Source organism: Vicugna pacos, chromosome 6, assembly GCF_048564905.1.
Source record: "Vicugna pacos chromosome 6, VicPac4, whole genome shotgun sequence".
NCBI classification, from domain to species: Eukaryota; Metazoa; Chordata; class Mammalia; order Artiodactyla; family Camelidae; genus Vicugna; species Vicugna pacos.
The window spans coordinates 12744767-12768226 of record NC_132992.1 but is presented as its reverse complement, the minus strand read 5'-3'; the positions used below and the strand labels follow the sequence as shown (position 1 = coordinate 12768226).

Below are 23460 nucleotides of genomic sequence, written 5' to 3'. Positions count from 1 at the left end.
TCACTGGATAGAAACAGACATTAAAATGCTATTCATTAAAACAAGTTCCATTGAATAACAATTGGACACCTCCACAGAACTGTTACCTTATGATTTTAGTTTTGCAGTTTCAGCATTCAATAAAAGACCATCTTCTGCTGCTTCAGTGTCAAAAACTGTAAAACGAATGCTGTGAGGTAAAAATTTTGTGACACCTGGTAGAAAGTGGAGAGTGTGAATTTGGGCAGTGAGATGACCATGGTGGAATTTCTCAAGATGCAGCAAGTGTATTGGCTAGAAGTATGACATTTTTGCAGAATCATTTTGAGATCAAAAAAATGGAAACAATAAAAATTGGGAAAAATACAAAACCTGTTCTTTTAAAAAATACTTTCAAAAATATGAATAAAAAAGGGTTCACTTTTGGAGTTGTAGAAGCACGAATGGCTACAAATAGGGAATGTTAGTAGAAAACTAAACTCTGGGGCACATCGTGAAGAGTCAATAAAGTAAGACTTCTAGAATTGGAATTCAGTTCTTCTTAGATTTTACTAGGTCAATACATGACTCTAAGAGAGGAAGAAAAATGTGTTCTGTGAAAATAGCGTCCGTCAAGGTACTGACAGACCTGGCTCCTGTCCCCAGCCCCAGCACTTCCCTAATTGTTCTTGGTGAGGACAGCGGGCCACCACCTGCAAGCCTACTTCTGCCCAGACGCCGGGGCAGTCCTGATCCCCCAGCAAACCCCCCTGATCTACATCCTGACAGCTCAACTGCCCCATCTTTCTGTCCAGGCCCTCTGTGATGGTATTTCAGTTCCACCTCAGTCACCAGACACTCGTCTGGTTCTTTAGGAAAAACTTCTGCCTGGTGTCCAAGATCCAGTAAATGGATCCATGTTACCATCTTCTTCTCAAGGACTGGAGACTGACCTTGAACCTCCTGACACTCAGAGCCCCAGGTCAGGTCTTCAGCCTCCCTATTCCCCAACTTATGTGATACCAACTTTTTTTCTGGGGTCTCTCTGCTACAACAGCTGTTTCTGCTCTGAGACCCTTTTAACCCCATCATCTGCCCATCTGTCATGGGACACCTGATACTCCTTTCAGTGTCCCTGTCATCAGTTTGCCAAAGCTGAGACTCCCTTTTATCTTGTCTGATTTCTGAGACTTGCCTTGACTATCCCACAAGGTGCTAATTCTGATGCTGACGGCAAAGCAATTCAGGAGAAAGAGTAATACTACATAAGAGAATTGTACCCCCAAGAGCTAGCAATTCAAGGTCTGCTTGGAGCTCAGCAAAGAGAATCCTGTAACTGTAGTCATTTAAATACTTCATTGGAAAGGTATTCATATCCAGAAGCAGATGCTACCCAGGCTGATTCCCAAAGGCTGCCAAAGACATGATCCTTAATTCCTTGTTAGCTCAATTTAAGCAAATAAGCTGGAATTGAGAAAGTGAGAACTGAAGGAGGAGAATGCTGTGGTGTTTTCAGACTACAGACGGAAATAATGTGCCTTCTTTCAATCATATTTTATACACGTCCATCATCTCACTTATAATCCTTATAAACATCCTGTCCTGGGTGTTAGGTAGATCAAGAGTGATCATTCACATTTTATAGATGGAAAAATGGAGGCTAAGAGTGTGTAAGTTGTTGGTCTAAGACCGCAGAGCTGCCTGTAATTGGCCGAGCTGAGAAAAAATTCCCAACTCTAAAATCAGCTTCCTTGCTTCTATGTCCCATTATTTCACTAAATGTTAACAAGGTGTGGGAAAACGTAGCAAGCCCAAATGAGTAATATTTCTTCAGAGAGATTAGTTCTTTCTAAATTGCAATACCATATTTCAATTATTTAGATTATTTTCTAATTATTGAAAATAGTATGAACTCCTTCAACCTCTACACAAGTCCTGGGGAAAATATTAACTTTCTTAAATACTAAAATTTTTAATTGGGTTGGATTATTTTGTCATACCAGTCACATGCAGTTTCAATCAGAAGTCAAAAGGACAGAACACGGCACAAGTAATCACAGTTACAGTGATCTGCTGCAGTTAGCAGGGTGGGCTTGGACATTACCTGCCAACGCACAGTCAAATCAACAGTATTTGAAAATAAAAGTCGAAAGGCAACAGCTTTCACATGAAGCAGAAAGCCAGTGAAAATCAGTATGTGCAAGCTGCTATGGAGGCTGATGGAGAAACACAGGACCTCCATCTAAAATAAAATTTAAAAAAAGTAAATTAAAAAACCTAATTACCCCCTCAAGGGGGAAAAAAAAAACTTTAAAGGTGTCCTAGTTGAACTTTCGAGTCTCAGACCCGTATCTCAGGAAGACTCCAGACTGCTATCAGATTCCCTGGAATGGGGGTTTCTTTCAAAGAGAAACAGAAGACCTTATCTAACAGCACGTACTCTTGACTGGAGCATGAATCCTAAGACCTCAGGAACTTTCTAAATCTTGACTGACCAAACTTCAAGTTATTTTCTTATTAAGTTTGAAAAACTCAGGGGGAAAAAATGCTGCCGGTGTTATTTTCCCCAGCCTAACAAATGCCCCAGAATGCGTGTTCCGTGACCTATATGTGGCACTCTAAAGTGTACGTGGCAAATTTTTGTTATCATGCAGGGAAACAGAGGTTTCTTGAAAAATAAGAAACTCATGGAGATCAGGGCCCTCTAGAAATCTGCACTTCTTGGAATAAAGGGGAGAATTTGGACTAAGAGTATCTATTCAAGTACAGCTTTGAAAACTCCTAGATAACACCATTTCTGATGCTCAGGATTCCAGACAAATAACAGGACGTGTGACGTTATGCCTCTGAGGCTCTTACCCTGACTGAGGTCCTACCCCTTCCTGGTGTCTGTTATTCAAGGGGCAACTTTGTTAACAAAGTGCTTCTTAGCATGTTTTCTTTCTATAGTTTTCACAGTATGTAGAAGTCAGCTGCTCATGGGAAGAACAAAGTAACATACCTAGTTTGGAGTATTCCATTTCAAAAAGCATTATTTGAGAGCTTACTGGATGCAGAAAATCCAACGAGCAGTAAGGAGGTGGCTGGAGAGAAGAGGTCCTGCCCTTGGCTTATGAACAGAAACATCTACAATTTGTGAAATAAAAGAGCTGGAGACAAAGTGTGCTGGGGAGTGCAGACAGGGGGAGAAATTCTCCGGGAACGTCTTGGGGAAAACTTCCTGCAGAAGGATGTTCGGGGATTTAAAGAATGAATTGGGAAAAGCCAGAGGGAAAATCATCACAGACTTTAGAGAAAAGAAATGTGAAAACGTATAGGTCAGCCCGAAAACACCAACCAGTCTAGTGTAGAGGGATATCATAACTGGTGAGAATTAAAGGGAATAAAAGAGGAACATGGAATTGGAGCCAAAATGCTGAGGCTTAAACCCCAGGAATCTGAACTTTAGTTTATTGGCAAAAGGGAGGGAGTAGCATGTTCTGATCTGATGCCTAAAAGAAGACTCCATTTGACTTAGAAAATGATTTCTAAAATAACTGTCACATAATTTTCAAAAAATAACCCTCAGTTGTTAAAGGCAGGTTATGATTATATCTAAGTTGGCAAAATGAATTGTCTGCATGAATTTTCCAAAAATATGATACAGGTTTTGGAAGGAAAAAGAGTGATGATGGGAAATCGCTACGAAAATAGTATCGGTAACCAAAAAAGTCAACTCTTCCTGTGAACTTGTAAAGAAACATTAGCATGTTTCCATTAGTCAGTAAAAATAGATTGTAAAACATCTTCAGATATATGACAAACATGAGACAATTAGAGAGTTTTTATTGAGAATAGAAAAAGAATGGCTTGCTAAGCACACAGACTATTTATCCTGATTTTTTATTTAGTGGTCCTGTTTTTTTCTTACAAATCACAGTAAGGTCTGAAATGCTTTGTTTTTTGCACTTCATGAAGAATACAAGAAAGAAAGAAAAAAGTCTATTTTTTTCAAGATTAAAGAAAATACCCCATACATAGCTCTTTCCAACCCTCATTCAGAGGTAACAGTCATGCCTCTCACCACTTACCCTTATATTAGTGAAGCGGTGAATTACTGCAGAGGGTTGGAAGCTTTTACAAACGTCAGAAGATGGATATAAAAATAAATGTAAATAAAATATTGAAACTACATGGGGAATACCACTGGCAGTTAGAGTATCAGAATAGTAGGTGATTAAGAGAGACTGGAGTATACAGATTCCTGTCCTCTCCTATGGAATAATCCTAGGACTTCAGGGATTATTTTCAAAAAATTAAATGAGTCATCACATATAAAACAATTAAAACAGTTCCCATCCTATAGAAAGCTCTTCAGAAGCATAACATTCATGCTGCCTGAGGACTGGTTTATTCTGAAGGAGCCTCTTTCTGCTGTTAAACTCCAGATCCCACATATTCTATGACAGCTACTTTTTTCTGTTCCTCCTTCCCTAAGAAATCACTCATTCTCCCTCAGTGAAGCTAAGGATTCAGTCTGACTCGTTGCCCTCAGCAACAGTCCACCTTGTTAAGGCTTTGCCCTCTGTCCCTGAGGTTTCCTGTGCACAGTGTCTTCACACCACACAGGCACAAATTCCTTAAGGTTTTCGGTGCTTTCTGAGCCTGGGAAGCAGTACTGTTCCTTTTCTCAAGGAGTTTCTAATCTAGATTAAAAGATGGGGAAAGCACATTAAAAATTAATAATCTGTGTTAACTTCTAAGAAAACAGAGTCAGATACAGAATAGGGTGATACAAATGCTACCTGGCGGTGGAGGGTGAGGGCTGGGCACAGGTTACAGTGGTAAGGACTTAGAGGAGTGAACAGCTCCTCTGAACTCAAGAAATCTGGGAACGCCAAAAGAGTGGCCTTGAAAAACAGATGGGAATTCACAGGCTGGACAGGAATGACAATCATTTTCTTTGGAATAAGATTCATTACTTGAACGTAATCAAGGAGAAAGGATTTGACCATGGAAAGGCACAAAACCCTGAAGGCTGGGAGTCAGTGACTCCTCCACTCTATGGACCAGACTGGATTTAACTGGAAATTTGTGTAGTAAAGTGGTGTAAAATTGAGGTTACAGGAAATGTTTGGGTTCAAAGTTGATGATTTTGAAAATATATAGCATACTAAAAGTGCCATGGCATTCTTACAGGAATGTGCAAAATGGATTGAATAGTTCAAGGCTGTAGACACAGATCAGTTACAGTTACTTCACACATCAGATGATGAGGGCTACCCAAGGGAGTGGTCTTAGGAGTGGGGAGGGAAAGATGGATCTGGGTGATGAAAGAAAGGGAGTCACTGAAACTTGACAGCTCAACTTGGGGCAAGAGTGACGGAGGATCCTGGGGCGAATCAGTGTTTCAGCCAAGTGGCTGGAAAGCATGGTTCCACTGAGAAAAACGGTAAATCGGGCAGGAAGGCCATTTTCTTACTGCCACGTTGGAGTTAGATATAGTGGCAGGAACATGGAAATACGTATCCAGTCAACCGCTGGAGATGGGCTAGTGCTCAGGAAACAAAGCCGGCATGGAGTTTGGGGAGTTAGAGTTATTCCCACCATAATGTATACCTGGTTACAAGTAGAAAGAACTCTTCAGTGCACAGAGCTCTTCCAGGCAGAGTAATTAATTTCATCTTTACAGCACCAGTCAGGCAAGTAGAGAACTCTGCTCCATTTCTACAAATGAAAGAACCACTAACTCTGTAAAGTTAAATAATCTATGCAAAAACCACAGTGCTTAGAGGAAAGATGAAGAATTATATGTCCAGCACATTTTCAAGTAAAGAGCAGGTCACAGTGGTAAAGGGGATTCTAAAATCTAAAAATTGAAGAAACAGATCCCAACATGTCCCCTTTCCCTGCACACATAGACGATGCAGCCTACAGTGCTGCTGGCCCATGGACAACTGGCCACCACTTAGTAATGGCCAGTAATGGGACCTCACTAACTCCTAAGTGCCAGCTTCCATGTTTATGACGCACTTACTATTAGAAAGATTGCATTTATATCAAGTCAACATCTGCTTCCCTGGTACTTTTACTTACTCACTGATTCTTCCATCCATTGAAACTACTAGAAAACAATTCTATTTCCTTTTCTGTGTGATAGCCTTTCAGACATTCCAGAAAAGTATCATGCTGCCCCAAGTTATCTGCAGCTGTTTATTGAATAACATGCCTTCTAGACCTTACAGAATTCTGTCATCTACCTCTGGATGCCTTCCATCTTTTCCACATTTCTTACAAATGATGAAGCCTAGAAATAATTTGGGAATCCAGATATATTCTAATCAGCAGAGAATGTTGCTACTCTGTCACCCCCTTTGTCTTGACCTGTCTGTGCCTATTAATATATGATCAGATTTCATTTGATAACTGCCCCTCACTTAATAAATCATATTAAACTTGAGAACAAATAAAGCTGAATGGCTTTTAAAATCTTACCAACGTTAAGCCAAGTCACCCCCATTATGTACTTCGCAGTAAACATGTTATCATGAATACAGGCCTTTTCCATGGAGAAGTATCAGGCCCGAGCAGGGCCTGGGTAGACAGACTCACCCAGCTGACTTTCTTATCCTTCACAGCACTAAACCACCAACTTCTCCACGGTTCCCTCATTGAAAATTCCTTTCTGAATGTGGAGGAAATGACCTGTCCTTGTTATTCTGCCAGTTATTTTCTGCTAATTCATACTAGTCTAAGTAAAACATCGAAACAGATCAAACTAGAGGTGTTTGGATTATGCTACAGATTACAGAAGAACAGTAAGAAACTGAGTCCAGTTTTTCTGTTTAGAACCAATGGCAAAAAAAAAACACCCCTTTTTACATGCATACATCTGGAAACAGCCAGAGGGCTTTAACACTTCAGAATTCATCAATTACCCTCTAGCACATAAGCTCCCCCACAAAATGCTTACTATAATGAATGGAGACCAGCTAAGCTGCACTGAGCTGTGGCCAGTGGGTTTTGTTTAGCAAAGACATTCTCTCCCACACATCAGCCCCACATTTATATCCTTCAAACCCAAGCCTCAGCAAAATACAAATTCTCCTCTCCTCTTCCTCCAGGGACTCTTGCAAAGAGCCAAAACTGAATGTAAGATCTCTTAACGCCAAGGTGCATGGTGTATGCCATAACTGTGCCAGTGAGATAAACAGACCTGCGCTCTTTAGAGCAGTCGCCCAGGTTCTAAACACTGTGTGAAAGGCCTCCACAAAGTAGCATTTTCATCAAGCTGGCATGTGCATAACCATAGAAATCATTTCCTTTGCTCTTTCAGCGAGGAGTCCATGGCATGTGTTATTTATCTGTGTTCGCTGAATGGAGGTTTTTATTCTTTGCATTTTGCAACTTGTTTTTTCCCCTAATATTGCTACCTTCTGTCCTGGGCTTGTCTTGCAAAATTTCCTACCATACAATTCACTCAAAAGACAAAGGGGTGGGAGGGTAGGGATAAATTAGGAGTTTGGGATTATCAAGTACAAACTACGATGTACAAAAGATATAAACAACAAGGACCAACTGGATAGCACAGGGAACCATATCCAATATCTTGTAATAACCTATAACGAAAGAGAATATCTATAACTGAATCACTGTGCTGTACACCAGAAACTAACACAACATTGTAAATCAGCTATACTTCAGTTTAAAAAGAGAGACAAAGGCCTCATTTCCGCCCTTCCAGATATTCTACTGTTCGCTCACTATCCTGCGACAGCCTGAGCAGAATGACTTGCAATGCTCCAGGGCTCAGAAAGAGAAGTCAGGTCAGCATCGTAACCTGAAATTCCATAGGGAGACCCTTGAATTGGGGGCTCTACGCAGGAACAAACTCATGGCTTATTTATGTTTTCACCTCATGGTGGGTCCTCCACGTATCAGAAGCCTACAGAATAACGCCTTCTTAGTAAAAACATCTATTCCAGTGAAATTATCAGAGGGTTTCGAGAACAAATACTGTACACAGTTTATGCCTTCATAGCCCAACTCTAGTTCTGTTCTTTCATGAGGTCTTCTGGGCCCCCTAAAGTATCTCACTTACATGAAGTCTAGTTGCATTCTCCCATCCTGGAGTTTCCTACATCATAGTCCATGGAACATGTGTGTCCCCATGAAAGTTAACAGGTACCCTGTCTCAGAGGAGCCTTACAGCCAAATCATTTTAGTAACCAGGTATGTGAATGAAAGGTTAAACAGATTTCTTTATCACAGTGGGTCTCCGAGCCCTTAATATATTAATGCGCATTGTGAATCGTTACTAAGAGTACCTTGTCATCTCTAAACTTCTCTAGGCCCTCTGCTGCCGAGAGGCAATGTGTAGCTTCCATGCAGCATGAGTCTGGTGATGAGACTAGAGTGACAAGAGCAAAACAGTGTATTTTAAACTGTACTGAAGAAACATGAGAACTACAGCTGCAGGTATCCCCCGCTATTGGAATGGAGAGCGTCCCTATGAAACCTGCCATTAGCTGAAACAGTGTAAGGAAAAGCAGCAGTTACTTTAGGGCTTGTCTTGCTAAAGGATACACAACATAAACTGAGCGAAACCACAGATGCTCACAGACACAGTCCCAAACCACGGCAGCGTGATGCTGGGACGCGAGCGTAGTTCACGGGGGAGGAGCTTGGCGGGGCGCCTCTCTCTGCCGGGGCGCAGGCTGCCTTTATAAAGCCTCACTGCAAAATCAAGGCTGAACGTGCTATTTTTGCTTTTCACCTTTATTCACAAAAGCGCCAGTCTCCTTCAGGTTTTTACACTTAGCAAAAACAGGTACTAACGTAGGGCTTTTGTAAAAGTGAAGTAGCATATAGTAAACTTTGAAGAAGTGAGGGACACCTGTTCCTCAGTTCTTCCTAAGCAGTGCTGGGACTCCCCTGCAGAGTTTCTCACGGTTACCTAGTGAGATTTTCCTCTTTCTTTGGTCCACTGTAGTGAATTATCTAGTGGCCGCTGAAGTGAAAAACGACAGTGCTAACTGATGAACGCCAAAGATGTCACCTCTTTGGTGACCTGTGGAAGCCTTTACTGACTTCTTCCCCAATAGACGGTTTGCTACCTCCATTATCTGTCTGTTTTAAATCATTTTTCTTACACCTCCAACATGTTGGAGTCACTCACTGACAGATTAGTTACATTTCCTACTTGATTGTAATCTCTTTAAGAACAATCTCTGGGCTTTTGCTTCATCCTGGGTATAAGGTCTGGTTCACAACACAGATCTGGTAAGTATTTGTTAAGGAACAGAGGGAGAGAGAACATAGAGGAAGGCTGACCCCACCACTGATGCTGTTAGGGTGAGTCACGGGCTAATGGTCTCCTTCTCACACATTAGATAGTAAAAATTATGGTCATCCTTAAGAATGCTGCTCTGTGTACATGGTTAAAGATCACTTGTTTCAGAGAGTATAACTGAGACGTTCATGCAGTTATAGACCTTCTAAAAAATGTTTAACTCATCAAGTAATGAGGGAACCAGTAAGATCCTACAGACAGCTGGCTCAAAGGAGAATTCCAAGAACCACACATACAGACAAGCAATGTACAAAGCTGGAACAAATTTACAAATAAAGGCAAAACAGATCTGTCAGCAGAACAGCAGTCAGCTGCAGCCCACCAGGAGTTATCACTTTGTATTTCTATGGACAAGAGTCATTTACATTATTATACATTTTCTGCAATTTGCAGAGTTTTAAATAGCTCAGAGACAATGAAAAGCAAAGGTAACCCAGATGGGTACACTAGACAGGACACCCAGGGATCTTTTTTACCCATTTCAAAGTTTGTCACAGTGTTTCCTGACCACTCCCAGTAGTCCCAAGAGACCACAAAACGTCACTGGAGCTTCTGCTGCTTTTTCTCCCTGTATTTTACTGTTTTAACCTCCACCTCCCAGCACTAATGCTCAGGTTTGATGAGACTGGAGCTTGTCTGGGAAACACTGAGACGGAGAACACCTTTCCCTCCAGAGATTCCACCTAGTTCTGGGCCACTTTATCCCACCACTCTTTACAGTTAGGATGTGTTACTGCATCTGATGCTTCCCTGGTTCGTTACATAAACAACCCTCCAGAGCACACCCCACCACTCACCTACGAGAAACAGTCAAGTCCAAGGGAAACCTTCCCCTCTCAGTACATCCATAGCATATTTGTCCACTTTAAATATCATAGCACATTTCCTGAAGAAAGGAACTATCATACTGTTTTTCATCCACCAAGGGACCCGGAACAAAAGCATTCTGACTGCTGCATCTTCATGATTTCATTTGCTTAAGTTAAGTTTTGAAGGAGAGGAAAAGTCTTAAGCCTCAAAGATCTGGGGTCTGTAAAGCGACATTTCAGAAATACTGAGGGACCTGCACTGGTGATGACTTGGCAATGGGCATGTGGTAATATTTCTTGTATCTACCTTATGTTGCTCATAATGTATTATTCTATCTGAGTTTCACTACTGCGGCAATAAAATTCCTCCACCAATACTTCTAAGTGCCACTGCTTACTTTTTTTTTTTTTCTGTTTAGCAATACTTTCATGCAGGAGGAAATGGCCTGAAAAAGAATTACTTGGAGAAAAGCCCAGATCTTCAGTCTCTAAGATACGCTCTCAGCCTTTATACCCAGACTACTGATGCCCTGATAAAGAAATTCATAGACACTCAAACCTCACAGAGTAAGTAATACATTGCATGTGAGAATAGAGTCAACAGAGCACACCTAAACTTCAACATAAGAATTATTATAAAAAAATAATAGTAATTTTACTAGTATAAATTAAAGCATTAATAAGAATGGAGGATTATGGTTAACAGAAAATTATCAAATTTTTAGCACTTGTGAATCATTTATAATTTCAGTAACACTGGGATATGTTTAATACTAAAACTGTATGGAATGGTTGACCTTTGCTGTTCATTCTAACGTCATAAAATTTAGTAAAACCTAGTTTTGAATATCCGTAACTATGATATTCTCAATTTAGCTCAAAAGATTAATGTTTGCTAGTCTTGGTAACTTCTAAAATATGGTAATAATTTCCCAAATCCTGATTTCAAATGTAAAGTCTCCTGCTCTTGATTTTCAGGAGGGAAATCTCATTCTATCCTAATTTTATATGAGAAAAATTCTAACTTCTACTTTGAAATGGGCCCAGAGCCAAGTGTTTTATTGGAAACTCAGATCTGTTTCATGTGGCAAAGTTCCCACCTCATAAGCTTCTAGGATATTACTGTTAAACCTCCTTTCTTTCAGGTTGCTTTGTGATTTATTATATCTTGGTAATTACATGCATTTCAGATCTGGCATTTCTGAGATTATTGAAAATGTCAGTCTGAGTCAAAAAAGAGCCAAATGCAGGTTCAAACTCTAGAACATAATAAATTGCACCCCAGAAATAGTAAAAATAAGTAAGAGGACACTGTCTTTATTCATGAGTGAGCCCTCAAAGAAGGCAGACTTTTTCCTGTGACAAAAATGTTGCAGACTTGTCTGTGCTTCTTCAGGGCTATTTTCATTTTCTAACCACATTGAAGATAACGCCACGGTAGGTACTAGGTAGGTGCCTGATCTGTCTTTAGTCCTTTGTGCTGTCTCCTAGTGTCCATTGAAATGCTCCGAATACTCCTTTGGATGTGATATGCAAACCCAGGTTACATCTTGGGATGGTTCCAGAAGGGAGAAAAGAGCTGAGTCATAAAGCATTGTCAGGAGATCCATGACTCCTTGAACCCATGATCCTGTAACATTTTCTAAACTGTACAAATACGAATGCAATTCTAATGCATCTTATTAGCACAGTGTCGGAGCTTTAGTCCCAGAGAATGTGAGTGTACAAACACTCCACTTTGCTGTTACAGGTATACGTTGTGTGTATACACATACAACTCATGTTTTAGCATAGACATCACACCAAACAACTACGTATGTATGTCAGTTTAGGTGTATGGAATTTGGCACATGTATTTGTTTTGTAATGTGTGAATTGTAAGGCAACATTAAAAACGTATAGGGGGTGGAAATAAGAGGCTTCATTATCCCAATAATCCCTGACAACGTAACTTATTTTAGCCTTGGTCTTTTTTTTTTTTTTTTGCCACTCCCCCTTTCTGGCTTTTTTAGTTATTTTTGCATAACTGAAACTGGTAGGCTATAGACATGAAACGGCTTTGCATTTTCTCCGTTACCTACAACCATGCTCTGTGGAAACTGTTTCCATCTCCTCCTACCTGCCCTGTCATCCCTCAACTGCCCCCACTCCAGCAGGATCAGGCCTGAAGGACCCAAGATGTAAAAGAAGCTTAATGTGCCCTTTGCTCCCCTTCCCCATCATCTCCTAGATCCCTCTCTGCTTCAGAGTTTTCAGGGCAGAAACTGGAGGGGAGGTGGGAGATGTCTTCAGTGTCTCTTTCAGCTGTATCCAAATACTGCTTTCTGAGGATCCCCGTGCTAGGGACCCCTCTATCTGTTCAGCTCCCTGATGAGTGGAATCTGCCCTGACAGTTGATGGCTCCTGCAGCACAAACTATGGCTTCTAGCTCCGTGAATAATCGCTCCTAGTGTCCAGCCCTCTGGAACGGGGTCCCAGCAAGAAGGCTGAAGCCCACCTTCCAGTGGGGTCCACTTGAGTTCATCTGTTCTTTCCATGTCTTTGGTGAATACAGGGACTTCTCCACTGTCACCTGCCATCTCTACAGTTCTCCTCTCTGCCGGCTCAAGTAGTTGTTTCTACTTCCAAATTGGGGGAGGGGGAAAAGAGAAATACCGCCGCCTAATATAGCTTAACCATTGTTCAATCAAAGATGGAGGCCAGCCAAAGTCTTTGCTATGTCACAGATGCAGCATTTCTGAGTTTCAATACCCTTTCTTCTACTTCTGTCACAATCCCATCTCGGTACTCATCACCATAGACTGAACAGTCAAGTTAGCAACAACACCATATCCTTTATAAAGTAGTGAGGGGAAGGAGAGATGAGATGAAAGTTCTCTGGATATTAGAGTTCTTTATGAGACAACCGAAAATAAAACAGATTAAAGGATACCATCTCCATTTCTTTGTTCTCTCTTTGGAATAGGTTTAGATGTCCTCTCTCTCTAGTAGTAAAGAAGAAGAAAAACTACAAGGGATAGAGTCTCATTAGAAATTTATGAGCCACAGAGTTCAAATGAAATATCAGTTTGGGAAAACAGATTGTCTCCTCTCCTCTTTCTATTTCAAATATTGGAAAATAAACAAATGCAAAATGGATACAGAAGTCATCTTATGTTCTCAAGTGAAACATCGAGAGTTCAATTTATGAGAAATGTTTATCAGCCTAGCAATGTACTGCAGTAACCAAACACCATTTTTGCTGCATTCACTTCACAAACATTTAGGAGCATCACCTCCGAATGAAGCCACACAATGAGGCATATATTCAAAGCTGAACATAATGTCATGTACCCCACTTGCCCTAATATGGTGGTTACCAAGCAGAGGTGATTTTGTCACCCTGGGACATCTGTCATTATCTGAAGAGCTTTGGTTGTCTCATCTGGCGGTGGTGGTCGTGTTAACTGGTATTTATAAGTGGAGACCAGGGAGGCTGCTAAACATTGTCCAGAGCGCAGGGCAGCTTCCTCCAACAGGGAATTATCTTAAGGCTCCAAATGGTAATAATGGTGATGTTGGGACACCTTGCTGCAGCACTAGACTGAAGCAAAGTGAAAAGTGATGTAACATAAGTCATGTTAGAAGAGGAAAAACTTGGCTTCAGAAGACAGAAGGGCCAGGGGAAAACTGAGTTAGGAGGAGGTAGAAAGAGAAAGGTGTTCTGGATGCCGAAACTGTCCAGGAAAGTGTATACTTGCATTCTTAATTTTAAAATCCCACGTGTCAAGCATATCGACAGTATATTCTTATTAGGAAAAAATATTTATTTTGCCTTTAAAACAAACCTCACCACATCACCATCTATTTTTGATCAGTAGATATGGATAAAAAGTGTCTTAGATTCCCTTGCACTGTTAACTATTTTGTATAACAGTAGAAATTATTTTACTTTTTGTCATAATTACCACAGTCTTCCTCTTCAAATTGACCCTATGATTTAAATGGGATAGTGAGCTTGAAAATTTTTACTTTTTTCTTGTTGTTTCTCAAGGATGTGTTACTTACAGTTTTAGAAACTGGTACAAAATTCATTTCTCACCTCTTGATTATAATATTTATCATCATAAAAAACAGCTTCTTGAAAAGCTATTTCATTATACCAGGGGCCCTTTGAATATTTCATGCAGTAGCAGACAGTGAAAAATGCATACACTTTAATATATTAAGTAGAATTTTTTTCAATGGATAACACAATTTGGAATGAGACACCAAATGATGAATTGCTGCGTTAACCTGTGTCAGGCTTGAGGAACCGAAATCTCCAAAGCTTTACAGACAAAGGGATTTTTATGTCTGAGTTACAACTGGCTCATAAAAAAATTGACTACGTAAGTTAAAATACATGAGTTGAAATGTTTTTATTCTATAATCTGTCCTCTATTTAACTTTTTATGAGTAACATCTTTGAGTGCCTCCTTATTTGAAATTTCTTAAAATTTAAATCCGATCAATTTGGTCATTAGGATAGCCTGTTTCCTGCTAAAGCGGAGTATAATATATTTAAATCTGAAATGGAAATCAGATAGCTACTGATTCATACTTTGGAATCTATGACTATGCTTCAATACATTCATTACATATAAAGCATTAACTGTCTCTAATTACATCCCTCAAACTGTAGAAGGTATGTCCGTAAGTAGAAAAGACACCATTTTCTCAAGAGGTTCACTGTACAAAGGGTCTCTTCTCATCAGAAATGGAGGAGAACTGAACATGAATAATATAGAGTCGGCAGAGGAAATGGCATCAAAATAAAGAAGTTAGCTTTCAGTCAGGGTCCAGAGCTGAAACTTCACCTTGATGCCACGTGTGGGAGAAGACGCTAATAAGTGTCTTCAGCTTACCTGGGGAAGTAATATTCAAATCCATGTAACCAGCTTCAGTGTAATACTGATCTGAAAGCACAATCAGAAGGGGTTTCTCATTTTGGATAATAAGCCTTCCGACACAACCAGAGATCCAGAGTCCCCTCCGACAGATCAGTGCCTCTGTCTTATCCCCGGGACAGTGGGATTCAAGCAGCTAGCACTGCCTTCCAAGACGAGAGGCTGAGCATTCCTTAGGGAAACAGTGGAAAAACTGAGGAGACTTTATGGGGTTTCACTCTTTAAACATTGTGGTTGGTCTGATGACATCTGAACCTGATTGAGGCTCTTCAGTAGAATCAAAAAGCTGTACACAAATAACTTCAGTAAGAGTGGTGATGTGATATGGTTCTGAGTCCACTGAATCGTATCCCAGGTAAGAAGTGGCAAGTGTTAGATAAGGTTACAGGAATGCTGAGCAATGCTGGGCACCAAAAGCAAGTTGTCCACCACTGGGCTGTTCTTCCTACTGACCTTGCGAGTAACCCCACCCACACTTGTCGGGTTAAGAAACGAGTTGCAAATAGACTAAGAAACTTGCTGAAGTCATGTAGATAAGAGGCACAGACAATGCCCTTTCTACTACTTCACACTTTATCAGCAAAGAAAGCAGAATGTATTACTATTACCTCCTCCAGCTCAGACTTTCCTCTCCCTAGTTTTGAATAACTGGGGTTATTACTTCCTCCTCCTTACTTCTCAGTTCAGTATGACGAAAGCTCCCTTCTGTTTAGGACATAATCTTTCAGTTGTGCTTCCCCCCCACCATGTCAGCAACAAACTATAACTTCAAACTTCTAACTTCTTCCTTTGCTTCCCAGATTCCTTTAATTCTAGCCCCAGTTACTGTGCATGCGCAGTGGCCAGGGCCCCTTTTGAATATTAATTGAAAGTCATTACACTGCAGGAATCCAAGTTGAATGTTAAGAAAATGCATCCTGCTTTCAGAAAACCCTTTGTAATAGAGCTTGGTTTCATTCCTCTAGAGTCTACTCTGTGTGTCTGTGTGGCACTGCTTTGGTCTTCCCTCTCCATGAAGCTCCTCTCCACCCTTGTCCCCGACCAGCACAAGTACCATTTTCTAACACCTCCCTTTGCACAGAGCCTTATCATGATTGCCAATTTACATTTCTCTCCTCTCCCAATGTAAAACTCAGGAACACAGGACCTTGCTTACTCATCCTTCAAATCTAAGTGCCTGGCACAATGCTAGACACAAAGTAGGTACTTAGTAAAATTTAGAATAAATATAAATGCTAGAAAATAAAATGCAGAAAATTAAGAATTAAACTCTTGCAATCATGATGTTCTATTCATGAAACTGTTTTCTGTTACATGAAACTTAAATGCAACCAGGGAGAAAAGAAATATGCTTGTGGATTCTGTTTAGGTCAGGTATCCTTTCATCTGACTCATTTTAAGGAGCACTTACCATGCGCCATCCTTTGTGCTAGATGCTAAGTAAACTACAAAGAAAGGCTGTGCTGAGTATCTTCCATTTGTCCCTTCTCTCTCCCTGTGAGACTGGGCTGTGTGAATTACAGCTGTAGACTCAATCTTACTCCCTATCTCCCAGTTGGGTTCAGCCATCTGGAAGCCTCTCCAAAACTCCTTGGGAGTACGGTGAGGTCAGGGATTCATCCCCTAGGCTCCCTCCGGGCATGAGCCATTCATTCAGGCTGACTGTGTCCTTTGACTCCAGGCCTCTCAAAGTTGCCTTCCCTAGAGAGCTCTCCTTCTGGATCTCAGTAGCTCCTTCTGCCCTCAGGCTTTAGGGAGTATGAGTGTTAACAGCCCCACTATCCCTGCCTTTTCCCTAAGCCCTCACTTAAACCTTCACAAAATTTCTTTTCTTAAACCATCTGCAATTACCCTAATTTGAATTTTCATCTGTTTGCTAGTGATACCCTAACTGATACAAAGGCACATCTTCCTGGCTTTGCTAGGTTTTTCTTCCATGCCAGCTCTTTCACTTGGGTCATCAAAGATTAACATTTTAAAATAGGCAAGTCAAGTATCAGAATAATTATCTTTGGAATGAGAAAAAACATTACATTTTGAAGACTGAGCTGTCCAAAATGAATAAAAGAGTCTATTAGCTGTTCGCTCAGAAGCACATTTCCATTACACTCTGGACAAGTCATCAAAATCCCAGATCCCACTTTCTCATAATGCAGTTCATCTTGCCCAGTGTTTCCTCTTCTCTGAAAATCGGAAAGCAGACTGAGACAACTGGGAGTCACTGGTGAAATCATTCACAAAATTTAAGATTCTTCACAGCCCAGAATAAGCAGGTGTTTGCTGTATGTCATGTAATGGGGAAGTTATCATTCTTTGTGCATTCATCCGAGTATATGTATTTCTAGGTCAGGAAAGGTGTACTTTCATTGTTGCTCCATTCATTTTTTAGCATACATAGTTGAAGACTTATTTTTTCCAGAACACTACCCATACAACTATGGGGGAGGGGAAGGGGCCATCTTCTCATTTCTCAGCTGGGTGAGAACCAGATCTCATTCCAAGACTCTGAAGAATACAGTGTTATTAAAACACTGCTTCCTCACTTAAAGTGCTGTTGGTTACATCTTAAAGTCTAAGTTGGATTTAAATAATTCTGCTAGCGAGTAATGTATATATTTTTCTAAAATTAAAGCAAAAAATTAAACAAAAATCAAAATTATTTTGTTTCTAAAACAAAACAGCAAAAAAAAAAAACACTTGACATTTGGAATTATATTTGAAGATCTAACGAATAACCACTCACATTTGTAGTTTGCTATGGTTTATAGGCTCTTCAAATACCTTTTCCTCACTTAAGTCAGAGAACAACCCTGCAGAGTTAGACAGAGGTCTCTGGATTATGGGTCTGACATTCCACACTGCCTCTGGGTGCTCTTTTGAGAGGATCATTTCACTCAAGAGCAGCAGATGTCACTGAAGTGATCTGAGCAAGGGTACACTGGCGGGGTGGGGGGGACACTGAGAGGAGACAGGACAAAAGCAGGGAAACAGGTTGGAGGCAAGGCTGTGAAAACAGCAGTGGAGCTGTACGAGCAGGTTCAAGATGCAGTTCAGCAGTACAGTCAGCATGAGCCGGGGAAATAAATCTTGTTAAATTAATAAAATTTTAGGATAAACAGTTTCTTATATAGGGTTCCATAATAAGGCAACATTTACTTCTGTGCAGTGAAATGATGGTGGGGTTTTTTTTTCTGCCTGCTTAGAAAGTTTTTCACTTTCCAATTATAAGAAAAAATGTCCAGGTATCACTTTTTGAATCATAATTTTAAAAAGAAGAAATAGGAAGAGCACACTTTGATGTGCAAAGTAAATTAGTTGAATTGAATACCAAGGTATAATCAAAGTGGTAGATTTTAAAGTCTTTCAGGGCCTTGGATTTAAATCTGTGGGCAAGAATAAAAGCCCAATTAGACTTTCTCCTTAGGATTCAAAGGATCTGAAAACTGCTCTCTGGCTGGGAGAACTATGTGGAGTATGAACTACACACACACACACACACAATTGTATTTACAAACATATATACGTTATATATGTGTATGTAATTTAATCATTTGTAAATCTTATTTTATGAAGAAATTGACCAGAGTCATTTTGTCATGCATTGATTAAAATTAAGCAAATGCTAAGTCAGTGATAAAACAGGTATTCTTAAAATTATCAAATACTTTCTTATCATGGGTAATTGTAATACTCTTCAGTGTTTTTGTCATTGCTGTTATTTTGGTTTTAGGACTGACCGGAAAGTAAAACAGAGGTTAGAATCAGTTGTTGGGAATTTTAGGGAAATGCTGACAAACCGAGATGTCAGAAAAAACATTCTTCAAATCACTGAGTCAAGAAAGCAAAATACAGTACAGTCTCTATGGATCCACTAAGCCATAACGTCTGTTTTTATTCACTGAGAACAGGTTTTAGCAACCAGTAGGGTCAGGGCATTAATTGAAAATTGCAGACTATTGCTTTGCAACCTCCATGTGCCGTTGATAAGTAACCTCCAAGAAAAGATATGGGATGTTTTCTCCTTCAGTTATCCCTGGGCACAAGAAGTTAAGCTTTGCTATTAAGTGTTTGATTTATCTTAGAAAAAGAAATATGAACTGTGTTAAGTGGCATGGAAATAGTAAATCTCCAGCTTTAAAGGTTGAAAGTCAAGCTTGCATAAACCTCTGGCATTAAGGTCTCTGCTTATTTATGGAGAAGAAGGGACAAGAAATTGATATATTGGCTTAAACAGAGGAATGGGGAACCATGCAGTCATGTCCCGAGCATCTGCTCTACTTCTGCCCAGCTGTATGACCTTGGAACAAGTCACTTCACTTCTCGAAGCCTCAATTTTCCCATCTGTAAAATGGGCAGCATAATAATTCCAAACTCTGTTGGGATCACAGTGATAATACGCGTAGAGAGCTTAGTGCACAGTGATCTCTCAGCAACTGTTCATTCTGAAAAGTGCCTCTTCTACAAACATGAAAAAGAGGAGCTCTCTTAGGATGAAGCAGTCTGAGCAAGAGAGCCAGTAACCGTGTGCTGCCCTATGACTGTACCTCCACGTCACCATCGGGCTCTCAGAGGCACTGAGATGCCTTCAGCACTGACACCTGAAGAAGTCACACCTGCAGCTTCTGTGAACTTCTCCGTACATGCCATGGTCATCAAATAATTGTCTCTTTACTGAGCCCTTGCTGGCACAAAGCACTACGCTGGGTGAGAGACATGTGAAAATTCTGCTCCAAGGAGCTTACAGTGAAGCTAAAAACAACAGAATGAATGAGGGGAAAGAATCACAGAAGGCAGTTTATGCTAACAACCAGACGAATCTAAAAAGACCGAGTTCTATGGGCTTTCAAGGAGGGAGAAACGACTGTGGGCAGGAGAGTTGGGAGGATTCAGAGAAGTGTGGCTCCAGGTGGGCTCTGAGAACAGTGTGAGGTTCAAGTAAGGGGAGGAGAAGAGGGAGGCCTGCCTGCAAGGCAGGGAGGCCAGGCCTAGAGGGAGAAGTTCTTCTCCGAGTGCAGCCCCAGAGTAGCAGCGTCAGGGTACCCTGGTGTGCCAGTCAGCTCAGACCGTGGTAAGCAAATGCCGCAGGCTGGGTGGCTGAACAAACAAATACATTTTCTTACAGTTCTGGAGGCTGAATGTACTAGATGATTCAGTTTCTGGTGAGAGCCCCCTTTCTGGCTCGGAGGTAGCTACCACCTCACTATGTCCTCTCCAGTGTGTCTTCATATAAGGACATGAACCCTCCTGGGTCAGGGCCCCACTCATAGGACCTCATTTAACCTTAATTACTTTCTTAGAGGCACTGTCTCCAAACACAGACACATTGAAAATTAAAGCTTCAATACGGATTTTAGGGGGACACAAGCATCTGAGACATTAATACCTGAGAACTCGTTAGGATTGCAAAATCTTGGGCCTCACTCCCACACCTGCAGAGTCAGAAACTCCAGGAGTAGGGCCCAAAAGTCTGTGTTTTAACCAGCCCTCTAGGAACGTGAGTTGAAGAGCCACCAGAGTAGAGTCTGCAGGGAGGAGTGAATGAGGGGAGACAGAAGTAATAGGTTGTGGTCAGAACTTGGAGAGCTTTGGATGTCAGACCCAGGAGGGTAGAGACTGATCTGTCCTCAGGGAGAGGCCCCAAAGAGAGGGGAGGTCAAACAAGTTACTCTAAAGCACTTATGCGGCGCTATCTGTGTTTGCACAGGAGGGAAGGAGGGAAGGTAGAGAAGGAAGGAGGGAGGGAGGGAGGGAGGGAGACAGGAAAAAAACCTTTTGGAAAATAGGCTTGCAGTTTAAAGATTCACAGTCTAAACACAGTAATAGCAGGAACAGGTAAGAAGGGATGAATATGAGTACCGTGCAGGAGGAATCACAGGTCGTTACAAAGCCAAGCAAACAAAGGAGGAAGAGTAGTAAACCCAGGGAACTTGCAGATACGTGAAACCTACCACTGACTAAAATACGGAAGGGTTGCTGGGGAGCTGTTTTGAGACAAATGATCAATTCAGTTTTATCTACTTCTGTCAGTGTTAACCATGCGACACAGAAGTGACTGCCCACTGGGCATATGGGAGATGCCGTGAAGGGAGCAGTCAGTTCTGCTGTACGTTCAGGGGGTGATGACTCAATCCTGGGGAGTGGGTGCAAGCTCTGAGGGAGGGTACCCAGCAAAGGAGGATCAGCAAAATCACAGAGCAAGCCAGCGTTCAGAGGAAAGGTGTGGCCCAGAAAGGGAAGGTGAAGGGCAGGGCAGGGTGGTGCCATTTGAGCACTTTAGCTACTAGTGCTTTAAAAGATCTCTTAAGTCTGAGCACTTTAGAAGGGACATGTTTGCAGCTCACTGTGAGTCCTCTAGATAAATCATCAAGCTCGTGACTAGGGTCAACTAAGAAAATTGCAAATGATGATCATCGCTGCTGTTAGCCTGACTCACTGGGAAGTTGGGTAGTGGCCTCCAGCACCACCTGAAGGACCTAAGGGTGTTGGCCATTTATGTGTACTTAAGAAGTGAGTCACCTCATTTTGGGTTTCTGTGAGAGTAAACGTGTCGTCCTCACACGTTAGTGCACATGAGAGTCACCTGCAGGGCTTGTTAAAACACAGACTGCTGGACCTCACTCTGAGAATTTCTGATTCACCCAGTCTGGGGTAGAGACCAAGAATTTGCATTTATTTATTTTTAAATTAATTTTTCTTTTTTAATTTTAAATCTACACTTTTTTACTTTTTACATTTTTTTGGTTTTGTTAGGAGGGGAGGTAATTAGGTTTGTTTGTTTATTTATTATTTATTTTTTAGTGGAGGTACTGGGGATTGAACCCAGGACCTCATGCATGCTAAGCATGCGCTCTACCACTGAGAGACACCCTCCCCGCTAAGAATTTGCATTTATGAGAGGTTTCCAGGAGCTGCTGATGCTGCTGGTCCAGGAACCACACTTTGAGAACCACTCTGTAAGCCTTACACAGAGGGACACCCTAGCATGAGGCCACCTATAGCCAATTTAGGATTTTGGCTGCAAACTATAATTGGAGGTAGTTTTTTTAGTGTTTCCAGGCTGAAAACTCTAGTTAAGAGGAACACTCAGGAAGCAGAAGAACAAAGTATGGACTCAATACAAATGTTTCTCCCCCTCAAACGAAAGCATGTTTTATAGCCTCAAAGGAAGATCCTCATGTAGATGGCACCAAAAACAAACAAACCAAAACCAAAAGCTAAAATACAGAAAGGCCCTTATTGAAAGGAAACAAAAACTTTCCTGTTTGCCAAAGTCGACACTCAGGCTTGCATATTTCCCTCAAGTTCTCCTCATATTTTAGCTCCCACTTAAAATGACGCTGCCTTTCTATATATAACAGAAAAACCTAGTAACAATTCCTGCCTGTTATTCCAAACAAAAGGGATGATTTTGAGTTATTTTGTTTACTTTTTGTTCATGAACAATATTACATGATTTAAAAGCCAGTTTCTGTGGGGAAACTTGGCTAATTTTATATATATATATATATATATGTATGTATGTGTGTATATATATATATATATGTTTATGGTGTAAATTTTTATGATAGATTTAGAACATGTTAGCTCCTTCGAGCTCTGAATTGCATCGCTGTCTTGTAGTATGCAGTTCTGCCTTGTTTCATTTTCCACTTGAAGTCATTTCACTTGCCTGGCTTATAAACACCTTGAATTCTCTTTAACTGAAAAGGCAAGGTAACGTGATAGAGTATCCCGCTTAGCAATAATAACCCCCAAGGTAGAACTAAACTAAGCAGAGCAAAACCATAGGCAACATATCCTACATCATTAAAGAAAGGAAAGAAGATGGCACTGAAGAGGCAGGAAAGTCACCATGAAGAAACTGAAAAGAACGGAAGAATAGGCAGATGGACTGGAAACGGAAATGAAGAAAGTTGCTTTTTCTTTTCTTTTGGAATAAGCCAGCTTGGAAATGAGCGGGTCATTGTGACAGTTACTCAGACGGCAAGGCTAGTGAGTCCTAGACAAACGTGGTCCACATGTGCGTCAGGCAGAGCAGACCTGTGTATCCCGCTGGATCCTCTCAGTGACCCTGTAAGGAACACGAGGCTAAAAACCCATTGTCAGGTGAGAAGACAGGGCTTCGGGGTGAGACTGGGTGGCCGAGAAGAGTCACATGGGTATTAAGTAGTGGAAGTGAGTGCAAATCCAAATGCTTCAAACTACTAACAGGGCATTTTTCATTGAGCAGCCCACTAACCAAAGCTTTTATCAGAAAGCTGATTTTTCAGACATTGAGAGTAATGCTGTGTACATGTGAGTGAAACCAGTTTTGGCCTAGAGTCACTCACTGCTCCTCGTCACTAGCCTATCACTAGCTATTTACAGCTACACATGAGCACTTACGCCAACCTCAGAGGTTCTCGTCAAGAAAAGATAAATCCTAGGGAGGAGG

General features: G+C 41.0%; 1 protein-coding gene across 2 annotated transcripts in view; it reads left to right on the top strand.

The window, feature by feature from the left end:
- The window catches only part of UNC13C (unc-13 homolog C), a 471320-nt gene that overhangs the window by 420726 nt on the left and 27134 nt on the right, over nucleotides 1-23460 (top strand). For both annotated transcript variants that reach the window (XM_031672763.2, XM_072962394.1), the window contains one exon: nucleotides 10518-10665. In XM_031672763.2, coding sequence (XP_031528623.1) covers nucleotides 10518-10665 — 148 coding nt within the window. The remainder of the gene's footprint in view (nucleotides 1-10517; nucleotides 10666-23460) is intronic.